Source organism: Physeter macrocephalus, chromosome 18 (assembly GCF_002837175.3).
Source record: "Physeter macrocephalus isolate SW-GA chromosome 18, ASM283717v5, whole genome shotgun sequence".
NCBI classification, from domain to species: Eukaryota; Metazoa; Chordata; class Mammalia; order Artiodactyla; family Physeteridae; genus Physeter; species Physeter macrocephalus.
The window spans coordinates 6033794-6060401 of record NC_041231.1 but is presented as its reverse complement, the minus strand read 5'-3'; the positions used below and the strand labels follow the sequence as shown (position 1 = coordinate 6060401).

The 26608-nt window shown below is 48.8% G+C and overlaps 1 protein-coding gene across 8 annotated transcripts in view; it reads right to left on the bottom strand.

Moving 5' to 3' along the window:
- The window catches only part of KBTBD12 (kelch repeat and BTB domain containing 12), a 72777-nt gene that overhangs the window by 14269 nt on the left and 31900 nt on the right, over positions 1-26608 (bottom strand). For 3 of the 8 annotated variants that reach the window (XR_003676677.2, XR_003676678.2, XR_003676676.2), the window contains exons 5-6: positions 16701-16898; positions 3576-3955 (exon numbers count right to left, since the gene is read on the bottom strand). Coding sequence is in view for 5 of the 8 variants with exons in the window: in XM_028478424.2 (XP_028334225.1) it covers positions 3774-3955; positions 16701-16898 (380 nt within the window). In the remaining 3 variants the exon portion in view is untranslated. Of the gene's footprint in view, positions 1-599; positions 3956-16700; positions 16899-22047; positions 25789-26608 lie in introns of those variants that run through there. The other 5 variants (XM_028478424.2, XM_028478425.2, XM_028478429.2 and 2 more) reach the window with 3 other exon arrangements.

Here is a 26608-nt window from a genome sequence, read left to right as displayed (position 1 = left end):
CCTGAGGCCATGTACAGCACGGCTAGGTAGGCTCCTGCATCCACCTCTAACGCTCCTGAGCTTCCGTAGAGAACCTAAGTGCAGTGCAGACCCCACCCCCTAAACAGCCCCCAGCCTGGACTTTGGTGTCAGAGCCTAAAGCAAAGAATGGAGTCCCCTTCAAAGAACAGCTGGAAGAAGGGGACTTCCCTGGTGCTCCGGTGGTTAAGACTCCGAGCTTCCAATGCAAGGGGCGTGGGTTCAATCTCTGGTCGGGGAACTAAGATCCCACATGCCACAGGGTGCATCCAAGAGAATTAAAAAAAAAAAAAAAAGAACAGCTGGAGGAAACAATGGAAACACCCACCGCTTGGTGGTTTGTTAAAGAAATTATGCTGCATCAGTGATGGAATCCTATGTAGCTGTTAAAAAAGGAGAGCATATGGAATAGTCTCTGTAAGACACACTGTTGAATGAAAGAAGAATGGAATGGAACCATGTTATATATATTTATAGATATGTAAAATGTTATATATGTAAAAACAGAGGAATATGCATGTATATTCCTTTATAATTTACATATTCCCTTAGCTCAGTATTTTTCCTCAAGAAAGTTTGATGGAATACACCAGAAGTTGGCAAACTTTTTCTGAAAGGGCCAGAGGTCTCTACAGCACTTCCAGGGCCCTGCTGTTACATTGTGAAACCTGTCACAGACAATAGGTACACAGTAAGCATAACTGTGTTCCAATAAAATTTATTTACAAAAACAGGTGGTGGGTGGGATATGCTGTAATCAACAACGTCAAAGGTCAGAGAGAAAAGAAATATCCTAGAGATAGCTAAGAAATGGCTCGGGATCGTGAACCACGGGCACTCGCCAGGTGTACACACCTCTCCTCACTGCAAGAACCAAAGCACCTCATCACCAGACGTCCCAGGGACCAGGGCTGAGCCCTCCCCTTTGGCAGAGGTGACATGTGTCATCCCAGGAAAAAGCGACTTTGGCAGAGGAAGGCTGGAGTATCGTTCGGAAATCTCGGGCTGCAATGGTAACTCCAGGCAGCCTGAACAGTAAGGAACATTTATCCTAACAGTGAGCATCTAGCAGGAAGTCCTGTGGCTGGTTCATTCTGTGGCTCTGCTGTGTCGCCCAGGACCGGGGCCTTCCCATCCCCCATCCCGCCCGGCTTTCTGGACCGGCTGCAGCCTGCTCCTCACGGCAGCGCAGTCTCTGCAGTTCCAGGGGGCCCGCGGCCTAGAAAAGTCTCAGCAGAAGAGCCCACGTTGTCTTCTCCACGTCTGTCAAAGAGCAAGAAGGCCTCTCCCCGAAGCCCCTCCGTAGAGCTCCCTTATGTCTCCTTCCCTGAGTGGTCCACGTGTTGTGCTAAGCTGACCGCCGGAGACGGGAACGGGATTGCGATGGCCAGTGAGCTGGGAACAAGAAGAGCCGCGGCCCCCCGGCGGGGCGTGCTGGTGTTGGTGGAGGAGCGGGGTGCCTTGACTGTGCACCCCCCAGCTATTGTCTCGTGGTGCTCCAGCAGGGCCTGGGGTGGACAGCGTAGGCCATCTGGTCGGGGCTCTCTCTAGGGGCCCCTGGTGGAGGGGGCACCACCCTTTGAAAGATTTTCCGGTCTTTGGGTTTGGCTGACCCACTGTGCTCTTGTGCTCAAACTTCTGGCACCTCCGGCTCTGACTCGCGGCGGACTGCTGATGCCCTCCGTCCGGCTGCACTGGCCCTGCGCGGCTCCCACTGCTATGGGCTGGTTCAGCTGAGACGCGGGCTCCCGCGAGGCCTCCTGCCCGACTGCTGTGTCTGCTGTCACCCTGCTCGAACACACTGGACTGTGGGGGTCGGTCTTCAAGGACTTCCTCGCCGGGAGGCGTGTGGCCGACGCACCGAGGCCGGGCTCCTGGGCTGGCCTTGGGGGTCTTCTGTGCGGCCCCACCTCCTTGTCTTAGCTTCCTCGGCTTCCTCCGGTGCTTCAGCCGCCCTGGGAACCGCACCCCCCGCCGCCCTTGCCCACCTCACACGTCCTGGCCTCTGGGCCCCGCTCCCGACGTCCTTGCGGCTGGTCGTCCCCGACTCTGCTTCCTGCCCGGGAAGCGCTGAGCGTCCCCTCCTCAGATGAAAATTGCATTGAAGTGCAGTACGAAAACCAAAATGAAAGCCATCTTCCACCAGTGGCATTTTATTTAATGTCCATTTTTAGAGCGTTTGCTCATTATAAAGTCAATCAGTGAGAACGGTGACGCCTCCTTGACGAGCACAGACTGAGCCGGCGTGACTGGCAGCTGCAGCTTCTGTCAGCATCCGGACCACCTCCCCCATGGCCCCTGCGCGGCGCCTAACCATCCTGTCTCACAAGGCACAGAACTAGCAAACAGTCCCAGTTTTATGAGTGCCCCCCGTGCCACATTGGGACAGCCTTCAATTAAGGTGAAAACAGGGAAGACAGGGAAAAGTTTGAGGCAGAATCTCTCACGCTATCCAACAACAGGAGGGCAGAGTTACAAATATGGGTCAGAGGAGCGGCACCCAGGGCCGAAAAGAAACCCTGGGTTATCAGTACCCCACCTGGACCTGGGGGGCCGGGGCTTCAGAGCGATCTCAGACCCCATGCTCATCTCTCCCTGAAACCCCAAGATGCCACGCCAAGCCCGGGCGTTCTGGGCACTGTGCTTCGGGAGATGCTGATTATGACAACAATGATAATGGAAGTATCGGCAGCTAAAGCACGCTTCCTGTTTTGCGTCGCACAGGCACTATGCTCAGCGCTTTCTCACTCAATTCTCCACCAAGCCTAGGGAGCACTTTCCTTCCCATTCTGCACGGGAGGAGAATAAGGCTTTAGAAAGGCTAGGCTGCCCAGGATCATGCAGCGTGCTAAGAAGCAGAGCTGGGACGAGAGCCTAGATCCCGAACTCAGTGCATCTAGAAAAGTCACGGCCCTCCCACGATGCCCCCCCACCCCTCACCCCATCCAGGGAAACTGGCAGCTTCCACTGTGGTCACATGGCTGGAGCAGGGGCATCCCCGGGCTGCCCACCCAAACACCCACGCATGTGCCAGGCACTGCCATGGGCACTTGGGGTACACCTGCAAAGACACAGGTGTGGCCCTGCCTTCTGAGAGTCTAGCCTACTCGGGACAGCCTGCCCTGGGTCTGACTGGTCCTGTTTTGTGGTGGCAGAAGCAGGTTTCCAACCGGCTCCAGCTTCCATGGATCTGTCCCTCCTGCCTGGGTTAGCAGCTGGAACCTGGGGACACGGGGAGCGGTCATGACAGTCACGCAGCTCTGCACTGAAGAAAGCGTCTCAGTCTAGGATGGTCTTCCCCTGGGAAAGCTCTAGGGAATTTACCGACCGTTCCTGCTTAAACAAGAGCCTTGTGCATGTGAAACTCCTGGGAAATTGGTGAAGAATAGCTACCAAAATGCATTATTTGAATCCACTGGGCTTCCAGAAGCATAGACAGTAAGTAAAATAGATGGATTTCTATGTGTTGTTTAAATGTCATCCCTAAATTATATCTTGGGAGTGGCTGTTTTCTGATTATGCTCAACTGTGGGTGAAGCAGGCGGTTCCATCCTTACCCTCCAAGCTTGGGGAAGACACTGCAAAGCCTGGGTACCAGAGGGCGGACTCTGCACACACCCCCTGCAGCGCTCGGCGCATGCCGCTCTGCACAGGGTTGCGACGCATGCAGTGCACACGTCCCACACATGCCGTGGGCTCTCCGTCCCTAGTGCCTCCTTGGAAGACGCCTTGGGGGTCCCACAGAGACACAGACCTCAGTGCCCCCCACCCTCCTCCACTGACTGTGAAGGTGGGGGGATGAGGTCGCGGGGATTCTTCCTCGCCACCAGGCAGACATCGTAGCTGTCGTGCATGAGCGCGTTGACGGCTACGACATTCCACTGGTTCTCCCAGGGGTCCAGCTCCAGTATCTCTTTGGAGATGACTTCGTGGCGATCTGAAAAACAGCAGAGGAGGAGGACAGAATATCAAATATCACGCAGTATTGAATTCAGAGGTCATCATTGCTATTAAACAGCTTCCTCTAAAAGGTTATGCAGCAGAAATTAATTAACGAACAGCCGAATACTGTACTGTGGAAGACACAGCGTTCCTGATGTTTAAGAAACCAAGAAAGGCCACGTGACCACTCACATTCAGGAGTTATTCAGACACACTGACAGGGCATACAGTTGTCTAGAGTGGAAGGGGTGTGCCAGGGTCGTGCTAACGATTTATTAACGATGCCAGCAAGGGGGGAGACGGTCCTTAATTCTGCACTTGTGAGAGGAGGTCTCACGACCTCGTGTGAGTCACTGGCCTCCCTGAGCTTACGTTTCCTTAACTGCAGATAGGATGCTGGGGCACAGCCAGGGTCTTTGCAGGAGACAGATGGCACAGTCTAACTGGGCAATTTAAGAGCGTTTGGAAAGGTGTGGGTAGTGTTTAGGAAGACCCACGAGGGATGGCACAGCCCCCAGGACTAAGAGCAGCTGGGCCATTGCCACCTGGAAGGCCGCAGGGGGAGGGGTGGGAACAGGAACTTGGAGAGGGCAGCTGCCTGGAGCTTAGCCATCCCCAGGGACCCTCCCGGCAACCCCGCAGAGGCGTGGGGAGAACAAATACCCTTATTCTACCCTTCTTTCTCCCAACAATTCTGGCTAAACCCAACCAGAGGCCAGAGGGGAAAGGAGCCTGTGAATGCAGCCCACACAGGTCGGCTTTGCAGGACACAGAGGAAGATAGAGAAGGGGTGAGTGGGTGGGGAGGGCAGATGGGAGATTTCTAGCCCAGACGACTGTCTCACAACTTTACGATGATAAGAGGAGGAGATAATGTATGGAAAAGTGCCCAGTCCTGGCATATAACAGTCAATACTTGAAAATGGTCTATGTGCGCTTGTAAAGGATATGGGTTTTATAGTTGTTCATAGGTGTCCATTAGGTCATGTTATTCACATCTTCTACATATTTACTGCTTTTTGTGGGCTTGTTCTGTCTGTTACTCAGAGAGCTGTGTGAAGCTATCCCACTAAGATTATCGATTTGTCTATTTCTCCTTTTCTGTCAATTTTTAGTGTACACATTTTGAGTCTGTTATTAAGTAAATACAAATTTTATCATTTATAAATTTATCATTTAATTGACCCTCTTACTCTAGATAAGTTCCATTAGAATTCTTTTGACTAATATCATAACTAGCAAAAGGTACAATTTTAAAGAACATTCTGATAATCTTTGTCTTTTAACTGAAACATTTAGTCTATTTACATTTAATGCAATAACTGATATATTTTGGTTTAAACCTAACATCCCATTTGTGAACCATCCTTGTCTCACTCGTTCTTTTCTCCTTTAATGCTGTCTTTTAGGCTGAGTGTTTTTTATCATTCCATTTCTTCTCCTCCACTGATTCAGAAATTATAAACCCCATTTGTATTTGTTATTTTTTGGCCACGCTGTGTGGCTCGCAGGATCTTAGTTCCCCAACCAGGGATCGAACCTGGGCCCGGGCAGTGAAGGCACTGTGTCCTAACTACTGGATCTCTTGGGAATTCCCCCCCGTTTCTATTCTTTTGGTGGGGGTTACCCTAGATTAAAACTTGCACACCCAACTTACCAAGATCTGAGTAATCAATACCTTGACCGTCCTCTTGGAAGGCCTTAGAATAGTTTAATTATATTTACTTCCCTCCCAATTTATTAGCCTTTGTTGATGTGCATTTTCATTCTGTCTGTAGACCCTGAAAGACATTGTTATTGTTGTTCTGCACGGTAAATGCTCACAGAATGACCCACGTATTTACACTTGCATTGCTCTTCATTCTTTTCTGCGTCTTAGACTTTTCATCAGGGTCAATTTTCCTTGTGCCGAAGTACATACTGTAGGGGAGGTCTTCTTACGGCAAACTCCTTCAGCTTTTGTTTGTCTGAAAATGCCCTTTTTCACCTGCATTTCCTGAATGAATCTTCACTCCAAAAACACCAAAGAACAGTCATAGCTGACACTCACTGTGTGCTTACAGTGGGCTGCGTGTGCTGTGCTCACTGTGAGCCGGCTGCGCTGAGATGGTATATCACATCACCCTGTGGGGCAAACACCAGTTTACCCCTGTTTTCAGACTAAGGGTTAAGACTCAGAGGACCTGCCTACGGGCACACGGATAGAAGTGGCAGAGCCGGAATTCCCACCCAGATCTGTGTTCCTCAAAGCCCGTGCTCGAGACCTCTGAGCCCTTTCGAATGAAGAAGGACCTGGTGGGACTGTGTTTCCTGCAGCTTGTTGATGAGGCAGGAGGAGACAGGCTCTGCAGGACCCAAAGCTTATATGACTCGGGAGGCCCTCTTTAAGGAAAATGTTACAAAATTAGGTGTGGAAGTGAGTATTTACTTTTTCCAGCACTATTGGGGCACAATTGACAAATAAAAATTGTATACATTTAAGGTACGCGACGTGATGATTGAGATGTGCACACGCTGTGAAACCAGCACCACAGTCAAGCTAATTCACACACCCATCACCCAGCATGGTTACGTGTGTTTGTACGTGTGTGTGTATGTGTGGAGAACACTTAGCAAATTTCAGGTATACACTACAGCATTTTTTTGGTTTTTTTTGGCCACGTTGCGCGGCTTGCAGGATCTTAGTTCCCTGACCAGAGACCGAACCTGGGCCACGGCAGTGAAAGCACCGAGTCCTAACCACTGGACCGCCAGGGAATTCCCAGTATTAACTAGAGTCACCAGCCATATATTAGATCCCCAGAACGTCTTCACCTTATAGCGGGAGGTCTGTAGCTTTTGACCAATATCTCCCCATTTCCCCCTCCCCCAAGTCCCTGGCAATCACCATTTCTACTCTTTGCTTCTGTGAGTTTGATTATTTTGGATTCCACATGCAAGTGAGATCATATGGTACTTGTTTTTCTGTGTCTGGATTATCTCGCTTAGCATAATGTCCTCCAGGTTCATCCTTGTGTGGCAAGTGGCAGGATTTCCTTCTTTTTTTATGCTGAATAATATTCCATGGAATATAAATATATGTACAGCACATCGTCTTGATATCAGCTCCGTCCAGTACAACTCTGTGATAAAGGAAATGTTCTGTAACCTGCAGTGTCCAATACAGAAACCACTAGACACATGTGAAGTGTGAGACTGAGGAGCTGACTTTTAACTTTCATTTAATTGTACTTAGCTTAAATTAAAAACTTACGTAGACACGAAGCTCAAAATCTTTTTTTTCTTTAGTTTAAAAAAAAAAAAGTCTTTTGGGTCTGTGACTTTCTGAGACAGGTGTCTCAAAGTCCATGCAGTTCTTGGGGATTTATCCATTTATCTTGTGGTTTGTGCAGTTTCTGTTTAATATGTCTCTGAGTTGTGTTGGTAAGTGCAAAAGGAATCATGCTTGTTGAGTCCGTTAGAGTTCCTGGTGGCACCAGCAGACACGAATTTTGTCCTGCTTTAGCCAAGTGGGGATTTACTGGATGGAGGGTAGCTCGGCAGCTTGAGGGCAGCTGAGAGGGGTGTGGGTGGCCCAGTCAGGCTGGGGGCCGCCACTGGCCTTCTCGCTGCGGCTGCTGGCAGGCGTCAGTGCTGGAAACCACCATTCCCCGCAGAGCCCTGGCGGCGAGAGGCTGACGGGTCCGACCCAGGGGCCGCCCATCGAGGGGCAGACGTCCAGGACGACCGTTTCCTCCTCCTGCCCGTCCTCCTGTTGAGGTGGAGGAGCCTTCTCTGGCTCCTTTACTGCCGGTGTCTTGGAACATGTGTTTTTACTACTCCCACACCTGGGTTTTTCTGTTTCGTTTTGTTTTGGTTTAGCTGGATGAAGGCTTGCAATGTCTTTATTCAAATTAATGCAGGCTGAGGCTTGTAAAATTTTAGAGTAGACAGAGTCTTCTTCATTAATTTTGCTTCCTCTCGCTCATTTCAGTGTTTATCGGGGAGATGTATTTTTTTAAACGACGTATGCGTATTACCATCTTTCCTAGAAATCTCTAATTTACATGGAATGAAAATTACCGCATTAGTGCCAAAGAAGTAAAGAAGGTAATGAGTGAGCTTTCTTGACTGGGAAGGGGAGAGTGTACTGAGTCGTCCCAGACTTGGGTGTGGCCGGGGACTCAGGAAGAAGGCACCCCGGGGGTCCGGGCTCCCGCCAGGACAGACTGACAGGGCCCACACGGCGGTGGGCCGTCCCGGTGTTCTCCTAAGCGCCCACCCTAACGGAGCTCAGAGAGCGCGCTGTGTACCTACCCGTGTGCGTGAGCCTGGGCTCCTGAAACGCTATCCTCTCACAAGGAAGAAGAAACCGGTGGCCGGATTCACTGTCAGCTCGTTTCAGTTCAGTTAATGCTCCAAAAACAGACACTTAATGCAACAGCACCTTACTCACTCGAGGAGTCAGGAAACTCTCCCTGAGGCCGGCCGCCTCCAGGGGTCAGCAGTTGAAAGCGTTATTTTATACGAAGCAAATAAAGAATTCGCGCGAGCGTTTGAAGATGAGAATGCCAAAGGCATGCCGTGGGTGTGGCAGACGCCTCAGCTGTAGCCCCACGTGCCTTAGGGCTGCTCCCTGTTGTTGGAGGTACTCCAGTGGACAAGCTTGAGAAGCACCACCTTAGTCTAGATCTCATCGTGGGACTGTCAGAAAACTGAAAGCGTGGGATATTTTTTAGTCCCTTATAGAGTTTTTTTTTCTTTTCTGACGTGCTCTTCGGTGAAATGCTGACTTGCGTTTTATTTATTACAGAAATATTATTGAGGACATTTCCCACTACCCTATATGAGGCTACGGGGAGAAATTCTCCACGTTTAAAAGCTGTGCCCCTCTAGCAGTGGTTTGTTCCCCTCTGAGGACACTGCAAATCCGTAGCTGGGCGCGTGGTCCTTTCAACTCTGGCCTCTAGAGGGACCAGAGATGAACTGGTGGTCCTCATACAGCCTTTGCATGAGAGTGCTGGCGACTTTACCCCCATCTGGCTTGCTTTTTTTTTCTCTTTAAAAAAAATTTTTATTTTATATTGGAGTATAGTTGATTTACCATGTTGTGTTAGTTTCAGGTGCACAGCAAACGGAATCAGTTATGCACACGTACATCCACTCTTTTTTAGATTCTTTTCCCATATAGGTCATTATAGAGTACTGAGAAGAGTTCCCTGTGCTGTACAGTAGGTCCTTGTTGTTTATCTATTTTATATATAGTGGTGTGTATATGTCTTTATTTTCCCTTCATCCCATTTCCTGATTTTTTTTTTTTTTTTTTGGGGCTGTGTTGGGTCTTCATTGCTGCACACCGACCAGCTTTCTCTAGTTGCGGCGAGCGGGGGCTACTCCTCGTTGCGGCGTGCAGGCTTCTCACTGTCGTGGCTTCTCTTGTTGTGGAGCACGGGCTCTAGGCTCGCAGGCTTCAGTAGTTATGGCACGTGGGCTCAGTAGTTGTGGCGCATGGGCTTAGTTGCTCCACGGCATGTGGGATCTTCTGGGACCAGGGCTCGAACCTGTGTCCCTTGCATTGGCAGGCGGATTCTTAACCACTGTGCCACCAGGGAAGCCCAAGCAGGCAGATTCTTAATGACTGCTCCACCAGGGAAGCCCAGGAGTACAGTAACTTTTAACAGATTATTTCACTGATACTTCATCACTTCAAGTGGGTGCAGGAACCCCCCTCACTCCCATCTAGTCCCTTAGCCTACCTACCCCATTACGTTTAATTGTCACCACAAGGGAGACAGCCCTCTCTGTGTAACACTAACCCACACTGAGAACACTATCAGACGGTGTTAAAATTTTTGCTGTTGATTGCCATTCATGTGCTAAAGAACTGAAAAGGAGGGGCTTCCCTGGTGGCGCAGTGGTTGAGAGTCCGCCTGCCGACGCAGGGGACGCGGGTTCGTGCCCCGGTCCGGGAGGATCCCACGTGCCGCGGAGCGGCTGGGCCCGTGAGCCATGGCCGCTGAGCCTGCGCGTCCGGAGCCTGCGCTCCGCAACGGGAGAGGCCACAACAGTGAGAGGCCCGCGTACCGCAAAAAAAAAAAAAAAGAACTGAAGAGGAGAAAAACGTCCATTATATTTACCCGGGTATTCACTATTTCTCTTTGTCTTCCTGGATTCCTGAGGTTCCAAGTTTCTCAGTGATACCAATAGCCTTTCATTTGAAGAATTTTCTGTAACTTTCTTTTTTTAGAGCAGGTCTGCCTAACACGGTGTATTACACTGATTAATTTTTTTTTTTTTTTGCGGTACGCGGGCCTCTCACCGTTGTGGCCTCTCCCGCTGCGGAGCACAGGCTCCGGACGCGCAGGCCCAGCGGCCATGGCTCACGGGCCCAGCCGCTCCGCGGCACGCGGGATCCTCCCGGACCGGGGCACGAACCCGCGCCCCCCGCGTCAGCAGGCAGACTCCCAACCACTGCGCCACCAGGGAAGCCCTACACTGATTAATTTTTATACGGTGAACCAACTTTTCATTCCTGGCATAAAGCCTGCTTGGTTAGATGCATAATTCTTTTTGTATGTTGCTACATTCAGCTTGCTAGTATTTTACTGAGCATTTTTGCAACCGTATTCATAAGGGATATTGGCCCGTAGTTTTCTGGCATGTCTTTGTCCAGTTTTGGTATCAGGGAAATTCCGCCCTCATAGAAAGAGTTGGGAAATGTTCCCTCTTCTTCTATATTCTGTAAGTGTGTGAAGAGTTGGTGTTATGAGCTCTGATCTTTTGGAAACATAATGTTGGCTTCCTCACTCTGTGTTGGGGGTGGAGAACAGAGTTTTTGATTCTGTCTTTCCTCTTCTGAGTCAAAGACCTCAACCGTTCTGTCAAGAACTGTGAAGAGTCTTAGACTTTACAACACGAAACTCCTGGTCATAGAGGGAGGACAGGGTTGCTCGTAGCAACAGCAGCAGCCAGTGTGTCCGCATTTTAAAAGTACAGTTATTTGAGCCGCACATCCCACAGGGCAGCATGGAGAGTGTGAGGCCACACCTGTACAATCAGTGGGCTGCCTTGTAGGAGGGGAGCCCTAAGCTTAGGAACCGGAAGCTTTTATAATGGCCCTTGCAGTGGAGGGAGACACTGTCTCTCTCTTCTAAGGTTGTCTGCTGTACGAACACGCTTGAAAGGGTCATCCGGAACAAAGGCAGGCAGTGTCTCTGCTCCCGGATGCTCAGAGATGCGTGAGACCCACAGAGGACTACCTCCCAGCAGGCTCACCTGCTAGTATTTTCCTTAATACTCCCCTCGTTGTTCCTCTCTTACATGTACTCTATTTATGTACCTCAAATTTGCTTTTGTTTTATCAGTTATACACGCGTACGATTTAAAGAGCCAAACAGCTTAACAAGGTTCAGGCCTTAAAAATGGTTGTCTCCTACCCACCTCCCCATTTTCTGCCTTTCAACCTGGCTGATTCTTCTGGCACTGAACACTGTCATCTATAAATAAGATATTTTATACTCTTGCAGCTCCTTTTTAAAAAAATTTATTTTGTTTATTTTTATTATTATTATTTTCTTGGCTGTGTCGGGTCTTAGTTGCAGCACACGGGATCTTCACTGAGGCACGTGGAACTTTAGTTTGTGGCACGCGGGCTTCTCTGTAGTTGAGGCGCTTGGGCTCAGTAGTTGTGACACGCGGGCTTAGTTGCCCCGTGGCCCATAGGATCTTAGTTCCCTGACCAGGGATCGAACCCGCGTCCACTGGACCATGAGGGAAGTCCCTATTGCAACTTCTTGATTTCTCAGATGAAGCCATGCACTTCTGACTTCCACTGTAGAAAATGTGGTTTCAGCTTTCTTCCACATCCCCACCGTGTCTGCCCCACTCCCCTGAACAGTTGAGGCTCCGTGTTTACCACTGACATGATTAGACTTGATTATTATCAATGCTATTCACACATGACCGGGTGACACACTCTCCTTTCCCGCACAACTGCTTGTTTCCTCTCAAGTCAATTGTTTTATTTTTGTTAGTTTTCATTGCTCTTCTCCAAGTGTCTAAATCTTGCAGAACATTAAGATTTGATCAATTTTCTCTTCTGGAAGTCCCCTCCCCCAGAGCCTTTGACCAGCTGCCTTCTGAACTGGCTGTTCAGGCCACTGTACAAGCTGTCATCCCTGGATCTCCCCTCAACATCCTCCCCTCCACTGTGTTTAATCCTGTCTCCTGGCCCCCTGTCCACTAGTACTTGGCTTAGGTGTGCGTTTTTGGTGAAGCAAAACCTAACAGAAGGGAGCACAGGAGATAAATTTTGGGAACATTGCCATGTCTGAAAACGTGCTCCCACACTTAGAGGTTCAGCAGGTACAGAAGTGTAGGTAGAAGGTAACTTTCCTCCAGGGTTTTTGAAGGCATTAGCTTAATTTTCTTCTAGCTTCCGGTGTCATGTTTCCTAAGTGTGGTGCTATTCTGATTCCTGACACTTTTCTACGAGATGAGTCCTTTCTGTCTGGCAGCTTTCACGATCCTCATTTGTCCCAGGCATTCGTGACGTTTCAGGGATGTGCTTTCCTTCGTGTCCGTTTTCTTCCACTCTAATGAGGATGAGGCGTTTCCTTTCAACTGGTAACTTTAGTTTTGGGAAATTTTCCTAATTTATTTCATGGATGTTTTGTCCCTCCATTTTCTCTATTCTTTTTTTTTTTTTACTGAAACTCCTATTCAACCATTGGGCCCCATGGACTTACTTTCTCTTTCTCTCATTTTCTATCTAATTGCTTTTTGCTCTGCCTGAGAAGTTTCTTCCACTCTACACTCCAGGTTTTCTATTTTGTATATAATTTCTGCTATCATATTTTTAACCTCCAAGAATTCTTTTAAGTATCCTTTTCCTGTTGCGCTGACACAAGTTTTCTTTCGTCTCTCCGAGGACACTTCTCCTGGCACAGCCTGTTTCCTCCAGGTGCTTTTCTTCTTTTATGTTTTGATTTCTGTCTTTTCTGTACATGCTTTCCTCAAAGGTCTGATGAGCCCCAGCTGTTTGCTTAACTTTAAGAGAGGGAGACCATGGAAGCCTTTTCTGTGAGGTTCTCTATGGGGTGATTTGGCTTTGCCTGATTTTGGGGCTGGTCAGATCCCCAAAGAAGAATCTTCCAGTCTCCTGCCTGGAGGATATGGCTGCCCACGTCTGGGAGCCAGAAAAGGAAGAAAGCTGATGATCTCAAGATTCAGTATGTAGCTGTTCTCTTCAGCTCCCTGCTTTTAGTACTGATTGCCCGCCCCACCCCCACCCTTAGCTTCGGTCTTTGCTGGGGTGCAGGAGGGGCTTTATCTCAGCGTCGAGGGACGGGCAGGAGACTGGGGTCTTCCTGTCCTTCCGCTGTCCTCGTGTTTCCAGCGCCACCTTCGTTCCCTCTTCCAGGCTTGTTGTCCACCCGCAAGACTCCCTGGCGTTCTGTGGTTTGTGCTTCCTTTTCCTGTTGCCAGGGTAGCACTGAACTGTCTCATGTCTGCGCAGTTACTCATCCATCTGCCTTCCTGCTTCCAAAATTGTGTTGCTGTTGCCCTCTCTCCTCTTCTCTTTGTCTGACTGTGTTCGTTCCATTTACTGTCATTTTCGTGGGACGTGGGAGAAAACGGAGGTGTTCAACTTGCTATTTTAACCAATATCCAGTTACTCTGTTTATTATGTGTTTTGGTGTCTATCTTTCCCATCAGCTGTTGAGCATCTCAAAATTGTAGCCCAAGTGTCTCTAAACAGTTTGTTTCAATACATTTTTATGGAATTAAGTAAACAGATTAAAAGAGTACTTTCTTGACTGTGGTTTTTTGAGTAAATGAATGGGATGAGTAGGTTTGTGTCACACAAGGAGAGAAAATTCAGTGCCTGTTTTTAGGTCTGACGCTGAGATCTCTAATTCGTATTGGGCACGCTGTTATACGATTTTTCTGTTTTCCATAAAACCCCATTGACAACTCACTCAGCTAATCCCGGACAGTCTTCCATCTTAAAACCAAATAATTAAAAGGGACTCAGAGAGCTCGCATAGTAAATCCCTTTCCCTCTGGCTGGAAGCATTATTAGTCCATTACAGTTCCAAGAAAAAACATTGGCTCAGAGTGTGAGTTCAGACATTCTTGAAAAACTGGGGATATCAGTTCTCTAACTCAATATTATACAAAGGAAGATAAGACAAGGAAACAAGACAAAAGAGAGTATCTTCTAGATCCTTAGACACTAATTACCCCCCACTGCTCTGGAGGTCCTGAGGCTGCCCTCTGAATTCTCTGCCCTTCTCTTCTGGTCAAGAGAAAGCCTGCAGCCAGGGGATGGAGAGCAGGGCCCTGGCGGGGCGGGGCGGGGGGGTGGGGCGAGTGGTCCAGCACCTTGGCTCTCTCCTGTCTCCTCCAAGGCCTCCTCACTCACGGGGCTCCAACAAGGGTCTTTACAAGATCTCCTTGCCCTGCCAGGTTTCTTGCTACTGTGACAGGTTACTACCTTTACGCAAGCATGTGATGTGTAATATAAAATATATTAGAACCGTTAAAAAAAAGGTTTTGGAAAGTTCTCTGAAGAACAAATAGAGAAAGAAAAATTGAAGCTTCTTATCCTGGGGACTTTCAAGAATACAAAAACCAACAAACAGGGGATTCCCTGTCAGTCCAGTGGTTAGGGCTCCACGCTTTTACTGCCAAGGGCCCAGGGTTCGATCCCTGGTCAGGGAACTAAGATCCCACAAGCCGAGTGGCGTGGAAAGAAAAAATAAAATCTAGTAAATAAAGCCCCTGTAGCCATTATCCAGCTTTCACAATGATCAACATTTTACCAACGTTGTAAAATCTATTCTTGCCCCCCATCCCCATTCACTTTTTAAAAAATATTTGCTGGAGTAGATTAACACAAGTTCCAGACAGCATATCGTTTTCATCCATAAAAACTTCTACACAGTCTCTCGTCGTTCATAACGTTTTTCCTTTTTCTTCCTCTTTCATATAAAACTACAGTGCCATTATTATTGTGACCTAACAAAGTTAACCATTCCTTAATATCATCTAATACTCCAGTCCACACTCAAATTTCCCAGATTACCTGAAAAATATCTTTCTCCAGAAGATTTGTTTTAACCAGGAGCCAAATAAGGTCCTCTCATTGTGTTTGGTTCATATACCTCCTAAGTCTCTTTTAATTCCTAATGAAAACGTTATTCTTTAACTTACATATAATTATGTGCTTTAAAATGAAGGGAGGTGTATAGCAGGCTTGGTTTTGCTGCAGGGGCAGCTCTATTTTAATTGGGCATGCTTCCAGAATTGTAAGTACTCCTGGGGCATGTTTTTCCTGGATATGTCCTGGCCTGGTACTTCTATTAGGAAGGTTAGGATTAAACTGTTAGTCATTTTTACTGTAACTGCATTCTGCCTTACTTACTGATGCAACTAATCAAACTTTGGAGACAGTTACTTACTAAGTTTGTGCATATTTAAAAATCTCCCTGGACTTCCCTGGTGGTCCAGTGGGTAAGACTCCGTGCTCCCAGGGCAGGGAGCCCCGGTTCAATCCCTGGTTGGGGAACTAGATTCTGCATGCCACCACCAACAGCCCGCATGCCTCGACTAAAAGATCCCGTGTGCCACAACTAAGACCCGGCACAGCCAACCAAAATAAAAAAATAAATAAGCAAATATTTTTAAAAATAAAATAAAGCATAAAAATCTCCCTGTTACTTTAAAAAACTATAAATCCGTACTGTAGATTGCAATGATGGTAGCAATTACATATGTGGAAGCTGAGCTTGGTAAGAAACACGTAGAGGGCTTCCCTGGTGGCGCAGCGGTTGGGAGTCCGCCTGCCGATGCAGGGGACGCGGGTTCGCGCCCCGGTCCGGGAAGATCCCACGTGCCGCGGAGCGGCTGGGCCCGTGAGCGGTGGCCGCCGAGCCTGCGCGTCCGGAGCCTGTGCTCCGCAACGGGAGAGGCCACGGCAGTGAGAGGCCCGCGTACCGCAAACAAACAAACAACAAAAAAGAAACACCTAGATTAGGTATTATCTTAGAAAGGCTTTCAGGCAATTTATTTCTCATGTCAGTAGTGGGGAGTAAGAGAGTTTTTCGAGGGCAGGGTTTCAGTAAAGATCAATAAATGCAGAGCTAAGCTCCCGCATTTCTGGTCATTCCCCTATTTCCATGTGTTCTTCATATGTTTGTTTATTTTTTAAAAAATATTTATTTGCTTATTTACTTTGGTTACCCCAGGTCTTAGATGTGGCAGGCGGGCTCCTTAGTTGCAGCATGTGGGCTCCTTAGTTGCAGCATGCAAACTCTCAGTTGCAGCAAGCATGTGGAATCTAGTTCCCCGACCAGGGATTGAACCCGGGCCCCCTGCCTTGGGAGCTTGGAGTCTTATCACTGCCCCACCAGGGAAGTCCCTCTTCATATTTTTAAATCTCTCCTTTAGTCCTACAATCTGGCATTAGCCTTCCCTCCCCCATGTCTCCTCTTGTCGTGTTCAACTCATGTTTATTGTGTGTCTGCTGTGTGCCAGACACATTACAGAGCAGATCTCACTTAATTCCTATGACAGCCCGTGGAGGGAGTAGCCCCACTTTGTAGGCGTGAAAACCCAAAGTCAGAGGTTGGTGAGTCGCCCAGGGTCACTGCTTCTGCCAGTGCCCACCCTGCTCTTAGGATTGTTCGTTGGGTCAGTTAAGGGAGGTCAAAATCGACATCAAAGGAGGTTACAAGACATTTGAAACTCGACCAGTACCTGCTCCGTGGAAGCCCCCGCAGACGTACAGCTTCCCGTCCACGGCTCCTGCATTGGTAGAATTGGTGCGAAGTGAGAGCAGGGGGCTGGGCATGGGTGGGCCCTCCCGCCAGAAGTCCCCGTCCGGGTTGTAGATCTCCACCACGTCAAGGCACTTCCGAACCTGACCCTTGTCTCGACCTATGCAGCCGATTCCACCTGCAGAGGGTGACACAGAAAGGAGGTGACCCGAGCTGAGATGTCCCCTTGGGCAGTGCCCCCTTTCTGCCAGGTCTGTATCTCAGGCTCATGGACCTTGGTGTGCTCCTCTTGCGTGGTGCTTCTGAGATAATTTGTAAGCAATGGTAATGTCTACTGTGGACTCCATAGTCAAGGCTAATCTCGTTTTATCCATAGTGTTCTATCTGTGCTCACCCATGAGGCTGATTCCACCACCGGCTTTATAACCTACAACATCCAACACTGGCTCACGCAATGACCCTCCCTTTAGAGGAAGAATTTCTGGTTTGAATGTGAGCGTGACCCGGTTCTGACATCTGCCTTCCTGTTTGTTATGATTCCACAGACCTGGCTAGAGAGGCAAACATCCTTTCCAGCCTCATCATTGCCAGCCTGTCTCTCCTTCTCTTCTTGTTTATTTTATTTTATTTTTTATTTTTGGCCGCTCCACACGGCATGCAAGATCTTAGTTGCCCGACCAGGGGTCGAACCCGGGCCCCCTGCAGTGGAAGCGCAGAGTCCTAACCACTGGACCACCAGGGAAGTCCTTCTCCCTCTTTTCTTCAGTGGCAGGGATTTTTCCCCATTACAGCAGGGCCAATCTTTGGTAAATTTCAGGTTCGGGGGTCAGAGAGAAGCCCCAAACACAAATGCGTGATGCGTCTTCCATTTTTGAGTGACACAGTTCGTTCAACAGATATTCCCTGATTACCTGTTACACGCAAGGCAGCGTGCTCCTGATGAGGAGCTGAGAAAGACGAGTGAGGTATGTTTCTTGCTGTTAAGAAATTAATGGGGTGGGGACTTCCCTGGCGGTCCAGTGATTGTGACTTCGCCTTCCAGTGTGGGGGGTGAGGGTTCGATCCTTGGTCGGGGAGCTAGGATCCCACATGCCTCGTGGCCAAAAAATCAAGCATAAAACAGAATCAATATTGTAACAAATTCAATAAAGACTTTAAAAATGGTCCACATCAAAAAAAATCTTTAAAAAAAAAGAAATTAATGGGGTGCAAAGGGCCATATACACAAATAAACAGATAGCGACATCCTGACAAGTACCTTAAAAAAGATACAAATTACACTCAGAAGTCCAGAGACTGTAACAAGTAGCAGAAATATCATTTCCATAATTGTGACTTTAAGTACAACGCTCCGTGGGAAAGTAATGGCATAAGAATTTCCAATCCACTGTAATAAGAAGCACAAGTTTGTAGGTGACCTTTTTTGTACTACAATGAAAGGTCTTAAGTGTCAGGGCTATATTTCCTTATCTGAAGTGTGGCTCCTGGGATGGAGGTGAATCCCCTGGAAGGAGAGACAGTCCTCTCATCGGTGACCTCATTCCATGCAGACCCAATCTGGTGACCTGGTCTACACGACCAGTCAAAGTTGGGAGAGTGCTGGCCTTAGGCTTCCCGTGGAGGGTCCTGGAAGGGTCAGTGCAGTGGGGTGTGGGTGAGGGTTTGACTCTGTTGTTTACAGCAACACCAAGACCAGAACCGAGACTGCCCTCGTCACATGGCCTTTACCCAATGTGTCACTTAGAGATTAATCACATGACACCGCGTGGCATTTCCTCTTTTGTGTTATTTAATTCCTTTCCCATCATCGTGCTGGTCGGCTGGTCCTTCCGTCCCTCACCACATGGTTTCCTGTCTTCCTTCAGTACTGCCTCCCAGGACCTAGCACAGTGCCTGCCACGTGCGGGTCTGGAATGAATGAACCAGAAAGTTAACTTTTCCTCAGCTTCCTCCGGCCTAGTGGATGTGTTACAGGCTCACGGAGGGCAAAGACCATTTTTCACCTGTCTTATATCTCACAGTGCCTGAGACACGGTGCTCAGTGGAGCCGAGAAGATAGATGGGAACAGCTTATTTTCACCCTGGTTGGGACTCATGCAGACATAAGAGGACTTCAGAGGGAACCTTGCTGTTCTCTCTGCCTATGGAGCCTGGCCTGTTTCCTGCCTCAGTACGAACCCAGGGATCAAGGCTATAAACTCAGGAAGCTCTTAGCTGCTTTCCCTCTTTTCCGCCTGGATAAATAATTTAGCCCGTTACCGTGCCAAGTCTAGGCGGCAGCGTTTCCAAGGAGGGGACACGCCGGCCTCGGTTAACTGCACACTCTGTTGTTCACAGGCCCTCTTCCAGTGTGGCACTGGGGCGGCTGGAGCCTTCTCAGTCCAACAAAAAGTGGAATTTCCTATCCGTGGGGCAGGATGGGCCTAAAGAAGAGGATTCATCTGTAGCAGGTGACTATGGCCACCACCCATCAGGTAAGAACAAGATGATCTAGCCACCTGCTCCGTAAGAGATATTATTCAGCTGGTTTATCTTACGAGCAGTTTGGAAGACCAGTCAGTGGGGGCAGACAGACGAAATACAAGTCTCTCAGAGCCAGTCTGGGCACACCCAGCAGCCAGCAACCTGGGCGTAATCAGAAGTTCACATAAAAGCCCGTTACGAAAGCTTCCCCAACATAAAGCGTCTAAAGAATGGGTATTATTCTCTTGGTTGTTGAAATAATTAGAGTGCCTGTCATTTTCGTTTCCAAGTGTATTTAATTATAACGTTCAGCCCTTACACTACAAAAGTAAACTTTTACATAGGTACCCTTTCTGTGTGGTTGTCAGGCAGTTCACAGGCTCCAGTCGGGTGACACGGGCTTGCAGGCTCTGCCTTTGTTTCTGACCGTCTGCCCCGAACACACTCTCTGTCTCCCTTGGATGTAATTCTACCACCAAGTACACTCTCGGCACCACTCTATTACCAGCGACTTAATGAGCTTAAACGGAAAGTGAATGCTGATTAGATAAATAACCAAATAAAAGCAGGGTCTTTATTAATAAGTCAGCACCAGCACGGCAAGAGAACTCTTTTGATCCTGGGGTAGGATCAGCACATCTTTAGAATTTCAGTGAGATACCTCATATCTTTAATTTATATGCCATCGGAACCTCTGAGCCTGACTTTCCTTTATTCAAAAATAGGCAAATAGAAGTTATCTTTGCAAGTCATACCCCAGTGGACCTCCAGGGCAAAATATATACTTTAGGTTTTTTTCGGTGGGGCCGGGGGGTGTGGATTCTAGAAGAAGATGCCTCTCTCTCCTCTTTTATTTCTACCAAGATGAAGACCTGCTCTCTTTGTGTTTGGTGGTCATAGAGTCTTTCCCTCTGCAGGGTGTGGGAGGAACCATCTCCCCACACCAAGCCTGGCCGGGCGCTGGCAGAGGGCGGGGGCGTGGTCCTTCCCTGACATCCTCTAGGACTCGCTGTCCACGGGGCCTTGAACACAGCGGGGCTGCTTCCTGACATCCTTCTGCGTGCGTTCCTGCCTTCAGGTGGCAGCCTGCGCCCCAAAGGGGAGGGTGAGTCTGGAGCGGTTCTCACCAGCTCCCAAAGTTGCTTGCATGGCTCAACGAGCTTTAATAACATATTCACTGTTGCAGGCTCCCATGGGCCAGGGAAAAAGCATGTGGGCTTTTGGAAACAGACCGTGGTTCATATGCCCGTGTCACCACTTATAGCTGGACAACTTTGGCCAGTATAATTCCTCTAAGTCTCAATTTTCTCATCTGTAAGTTTCGGATAATAATTCCAATTTGATACGTTGTTGCAAAGGTTAACTTATAGGTAACTATGTAAAGGCGGAGGAGGGTGAGGAGGATGGACATGTGCTGTAAACTATTCCCAAGTACTATGATAGGAATTTCCTTTCAGTTCTTTCCGTGCACTCCATGTGATGGTCATTCTGCCTCCTTCGTGTTCCAGGACGTTGTGTAAGTAAAGCAGGGCTCACTGAAGCCGCTGGTCTTAGCTTTGCTCGCTCTCAGTTTAATTGTCCGCTGCATCTGTGACTGATGGCTGTAGGGGCGAAGCTCTCTTAAATATTTACTTTGAGGTTGGATAGAGCCGATCAGAGGCTGCAGGGCTGAGAAATAAGCTGAGCCTTCAGGTGGGGAGAAAGTGTCGCTGACATGATGGATCAGAGTAAGGCACGGGTCAAACATTCGAGAGGGGTAGGAGCTGTCAGGTGGCAGCACAGGAGACAGACGAGGATTTTGCAGCCTGTGGGCTTCCGGGAGTGAGGCTGCCCCTGTGTCTGGGTGGAGGGGCTGCTCTGGCTCACGTGTGGAAGACGGTCTCTTCACGCTAATATAATGCTCGCGACAATGTCCTTCTCACCCTGCTTGTCTGCTCTCCGGTTTTCTTCTTCACTCATTTCGGAGCTCCAGATTTGGAGCCTAAAGCCCTAGAAGACATGACCTAGCTTCTTGTCCCTTCTCAGGGCTCTCGGGTATTTTCAGAAAAACAGCCCTTCCGGACAGGGTGGAAAGTAGGCTCGCCTGCCCTTTACAAACTTCTGGGTCACGCCGTGGGCCTGCCTAAGTGTGTTGGGCTCACAGGACACGGGTGGTGGCGCGCTCTCGTGTGCGTGCACCCTTTTCACCCACTAACCCCTCCCTGTCCTTCGCCAGCCTTTTCTTGCTAAGAAAACATCCATCTCCGTTCTGTTTGCTCCTCAAAACAGACGACCGGCAAAATCAAATGAAAGAGCTGAAAGGGCAGACTGGTTAGAGCCTGGATCTTCTTGATTCTGGAGGGAAACTCAAGTGCTTGAAATGTCTTATCATTTCCAGGAGGAAATGTAGATAGTTGACCAGAAAGTTCTGGCACTGAGCCTTGGGTGCCAGATCAGCTGCAATTACAGAATCGCGGTCCCATCTGTGGCTGATTCCGGACGACCCCTGGGCTTCCGTCCGGCCCAGCCCTGGGCCTCGGGTTTCCGTGCGCCTCGCCCGTCAGCTCTTTCCAATCCTGGGCCCATCTTTTCCGTGTTTCTTCCCAGCCCCACTTCCCCAGCCTGTCCTGCAGGTCCAAAAGCTGAGCCCACAGCGGGGGAGGGAGAGCCGGGGTCGTGGTTGGGAGCCTGAGCGCAGATGCCCCAAGCTCACACCAATGTCACGCTGTCCCCACGCCTGCTCGTCACCCAGTTCTGCCGACGGGACCCCTCGGACGTCTCGGGCCTGTCCCTCCCCCATAGGTGCACAGGGCTTTGACGACCGGCCACCGCACTGCCCAGTCCTCACCTTCCTTCCCCTCCCGTCGCCCCCCAGCCCCTCTTGCCCAGCACCCTGTGCTCCAGGCTCTCCCAGCTGCCTGCAGTTCCGCAAGCAGTGAGGTTATTCATCTCCAGGCCTTCGCTTAGGCTGCTCTCCGCCTGGACTGGCCTCTCCTCCCCAGCGTGACAAACTCCTCTTTCAAGGCTCAGCTCAGTAGCCACGCCTAGGAAAGCCTTCGTATCTCTGCAAGCGGCCATTCCCTCCTTGAGCCTCTGCTGCCCTCTGAACAGAGATTAAGAGTCCCATAAATAGTGCTGCTCTTACTTATCTCTATGTGCGTTTCCCTGTTTGATTAGGCTGTAAGTCACTGGAGGGCAGAAGAATGTCTGATTCACATCTGTACGCCCCACGCTTTTCACCCAGGGCAGAGAGTCAAGAAAAAATAAATGAGCGCATGAATGGACCAGCTCCTCACCTGCGCCCCGGGTACTTTATTTTTCTTCTTACACTCTTTTGTCAGAACAAAAAGTGATGACTAGCTTTCCAGAATGTGTCAAGCGCTGAGTCCAAACAGCTGAAAACTCACTTCCTGTCAGATAATAAATATTATCTTCTCAAGGATATAGGACTCTCAGCCCAGACATGGAGAGAAATTGCTGGTGTCTGTTGTTGGGCTCATTTTTCCCCCAGGTCTGCCTGCCTGAACCATCATTGACCTCCCTTAACTTGGGCTGGTCATAACCTAGCAGGACGCAGGCCAAGTTTATACTAATACTTCTCTCAAGTGACCCTGCAAAGAACCATTAATCAAATATATTCCGCACCTTGCAAGTGTAGACACACAAGATGTAAAGTATGAAGGCAAAGTATGCATCCTTCTTTTCCCTGAGTTTCTTCTAAAGGAGGCTTGACAGTATGTGCTGAATAACTACTACAGAAAAAAGGTCTTGGGACTTCCCTGGAGGTCCAGTGGTTAGGACTCTGGTGCTTTCACTACCGGGGCCCAGGTTTGATCCCTGGTCGGGGAACTAAGATCCCGCAAGCTGCATGGCGCGGCCAAGAAAAAAAGATCTTAATAAGTCTTTGGTATATTCGTCTTTTGTGTAAATGAAATGATTTACAGAAAGTGATAATTTGTGCTCGTTTCTACATTTACCCAAGAACAGGTAAAGTAAGGGAGTGATTAAAAAAAATGATCACAAGTATAAATTAGGATAAAGTAGTTGAAGATAATACATTTTACTCAAAATGACAGGATTTTAAAATAATTGATATCTTCTTCTTAAAAGCATCAAAGTTTTTCCATTTCAAGTCTTCACGCCGTTTTAAAACATATATTACGTTATTCCCCGCCGTAGTGAATTGACGATTCCAGATTTAACATTTTCTTAAGGATTCAGAAGTAACAAAATGATCTGTTTTCACAATATGCTATGGACATAGATGGTTCTATACACTAGGCTACATGAAGACATACCTAAAATTTGCTTTGTTGAACAAAATTCTTGCTATCGGTGTGGCTTTTAGCAATTTACCTCTTTTCATAAAAGCAAAGCATAAAACGTGTAGTAGCACAAGGCTTTGGCTGTGTTCCCTTAAGCTTTTCTGCAAACATAAACAAGTCAGAGGCCCGGACAACATCCTCCTAAGACATTTTCTCACCTGTTCTCAGTAACATTATCATCTCTGTCCATCGGGTTTTCACACCGTAGAAGCTTCCAAACATTCTCTCATTTCAGCATCAAAAACGCTTTAAACTTCTAGTTTTTTTTTTGTTTTTGTTTTTTTTTTTTTTTGTGGTACGCGGGCCTCTCACTGTCGTGGCCTCTCCCGTTGCGGAGCACAGGCTCCGGACGCGCAGGCTCAGCGGCCACGGCTCACGGGCCCAGCCGCTCCGCGGCATGTGGGATCCTCCCGGACCGGGGCACGAACCCGTGTCCCCTGCGTCGGCAGGCGGACTCTCAACCACTGCGCCACCAGGGAAGCCCTTTAGTTAGTTTTAAGCAATCTGTAAACATACTTTGGCTATCCGCTTCATATCCGTACTACGTGTTAGAGAATAACAAGTTTAAGGTGTTGTTTTTTTTTTTCCATAAGACACAGTCTACTGAGAAATCAAAGACAAATATGAAACCATTATAATACAGCATTGTAATTATATACCTTGATCGAATAGAGTGCAATTTCTCACTAACTGTCACAATGAAATGTGGAACTGTCTACTCTCTGTGAATTTGTAGGATGTCAGTGATGAAAATGACTAAAGCTAAGTTGCGATTTGAGAGCCACAGGCAAACTTTGGCCTCTGAGAGTACTTGTTTCTGGGTTCCCCACTGAGGGTGCCAGATAATCAAGGTGAAAATCCTTCATAGGATTAACTGCAAATACATTTCATGGACACTGACAGCAAAAACATGGTGAGTCATTCAGTGTAGTTCAAATCCAAGTCTTTTCTCAGAATAAAGCAGACGCTGGCATTCCCTGGAGAACTTCTTGGGCCGTTGAAAAAGTACATTTCTTTCCTTGTTCAATCTGAGCTTAAGAAGTGTGTCTCTAAGCCCAGAACGCCCTTGGAATGGCTTCAGGACGCACCCAACAGCCTGCTCTGATGACCTGTGAGTACAGGATGCTCTGACCAATGGCCTGACCTAGCTTCCTGGAACACACGAGCTGTCCAAGGGAAGACACCTTGCCTCATTCATCTCTGGGTCTCTCCTAAAAGCCAGCTCAGGGCCCGATTATGTACCATAGGCTTAGTCAATATTTTGAGCATATAAAACCTCCATTAACATGATGTCACCTCTTCCTTTCCTCACAGTATCGGTGTTTCTCAACGTGCGGTCCTGTGGGCATTCCCACCAGAATCGCCTGACACTTCCCACAGCTCAGATCTCCAGGTCCCACTTCAGATCCACTAGCCCAGAATTGGCCAAGGGTGAGGGCCAGGAATCTGCCATTTTAATGAACAGCCTGGGTAATCTGAGGCAAACTTATATTTATTAAAAAACTGTTCGGAATTTTATGTATTTATTTTTTAATATTTATTTATTTGGTTGCACAGGGTCTTAGTTGCGGCCGGAGGGCTCCTTAGTTGTGGCATGCGAACTCTTAGTTGCAGCGTGTGGGATCTAGTTCCCTGACCAGGGATCCAGCCTGGGCCCCCTGCATTGGGAGCACGGAATCTTCACCACTGTGCCACCAGGGAAGTCTCCAGAATTTTATCAAAAGAAAGAAAAAGGCAAAACCTTAACCGTGATGAAGGACCACGGTCCTTGTATCTCACAACGTAATTCACCTCTAGACTGATCTCTGACACGTATTTACTGCAGTAACTGGAACCCTCTGTGTAACCCCCCCCTCGTGGTGCGCGGGGGCAGAGCGCTGTCCGCTGGAGAAAACAACACCTGTAGCCGCATGGGGAGACTTGCTATTACCTGGCTCCTCGGACAGGGAAGTGAAAAGTCCCTGCTTTAAAAAATTCTTGGGCTTCCCTGGTGGCGCAGTGGTTGAGAGTCCGCCTGCCGATGCAGGGGACATGGGTTCGTGCCCCGGTCCGGGAAGATCCCACATGCCGCAGGCCCGTGAGCCATGGCCGCTGAGCCTGCGCGTCCGGAGCCTGTGCTCCGCAACGGGAGAGGCCACAACAGTGAGAGGCCCGCGTACCGCAAAAAAAAAAAAAATTCTTCACAAGGCCTGTAGCTCTGATGATTTTTGAGGCTTTTGCCCTGATGGAAGAGCAGGATAGAAAGGTCAGTTCAGTCAGCTGACATTTGTAAACATCCATCACGTGGAGCAGGCCCGGCGGCTGTCAGAAGAGACACAGACAAGAGTGAGGCAGGGCGTCTGCCCCTCGATGATCCCAGGAGCATGGGGAGGGCCACAGGCAGAGGCAGAGCAGCCCTGCCAAGAACAGTGCCAGTGATTCACGCAAACCACCTCGAGGAGATGGCGTTTCTGCCAGACCCTGAAGGACGCGTTGTCCAGAGGCAGAGGCTTAAAAGCAGAGCGAAGAGCGTAAACACAGTGCAGAGGGGAGGCTTGTTCAGGAATGACCCTCCGAGCTCAAGACTGGGGCTGGGGGGGAGGTGGCTGCAGAGGGCGGCTGGGGCCAGCCTGAGAAAGGTCTAAACGTTTCCACAAATAGATTCCAGCGCTCACTTTCTATATTTGACTTCGCCTGACCTGTCAAACTAAAGCAACTTCTGAATACAATTTGACTTTTTAAAAACACCTGATGGGGGGCTTCCCTGGTGGCGCAGTGGTTAAGAATCCGCCTGCCAATGCAGGGGATACGGATTCGATCCCTGGTCCAGGAGGATCGCACATGCCACGGAGCAACTAAGCCCGTGTGCCACTACTACCGAGCCTGTGATCTAGAGCTGGTGAGCCACAACTGCTGAAGCCCGCGTGCCTAGACCCCGTGCTCTGCAAAAAGAGAAGCCACCACAGTGAGAAGGCTGCTCACCGCAACGAAGAGTAGCCCCTGCTCACCGCGACTAGAGAGAGCCCGCGTGCAGAAACAAAGACCCAATGCAGCCAAAAATAAATACATTTATTTTTTAAAAAAATAAAATTAAAGGGCTTCCCTGGTGGTGCAGTGGTTGCGCGTCCGCCTGCCGATGCAG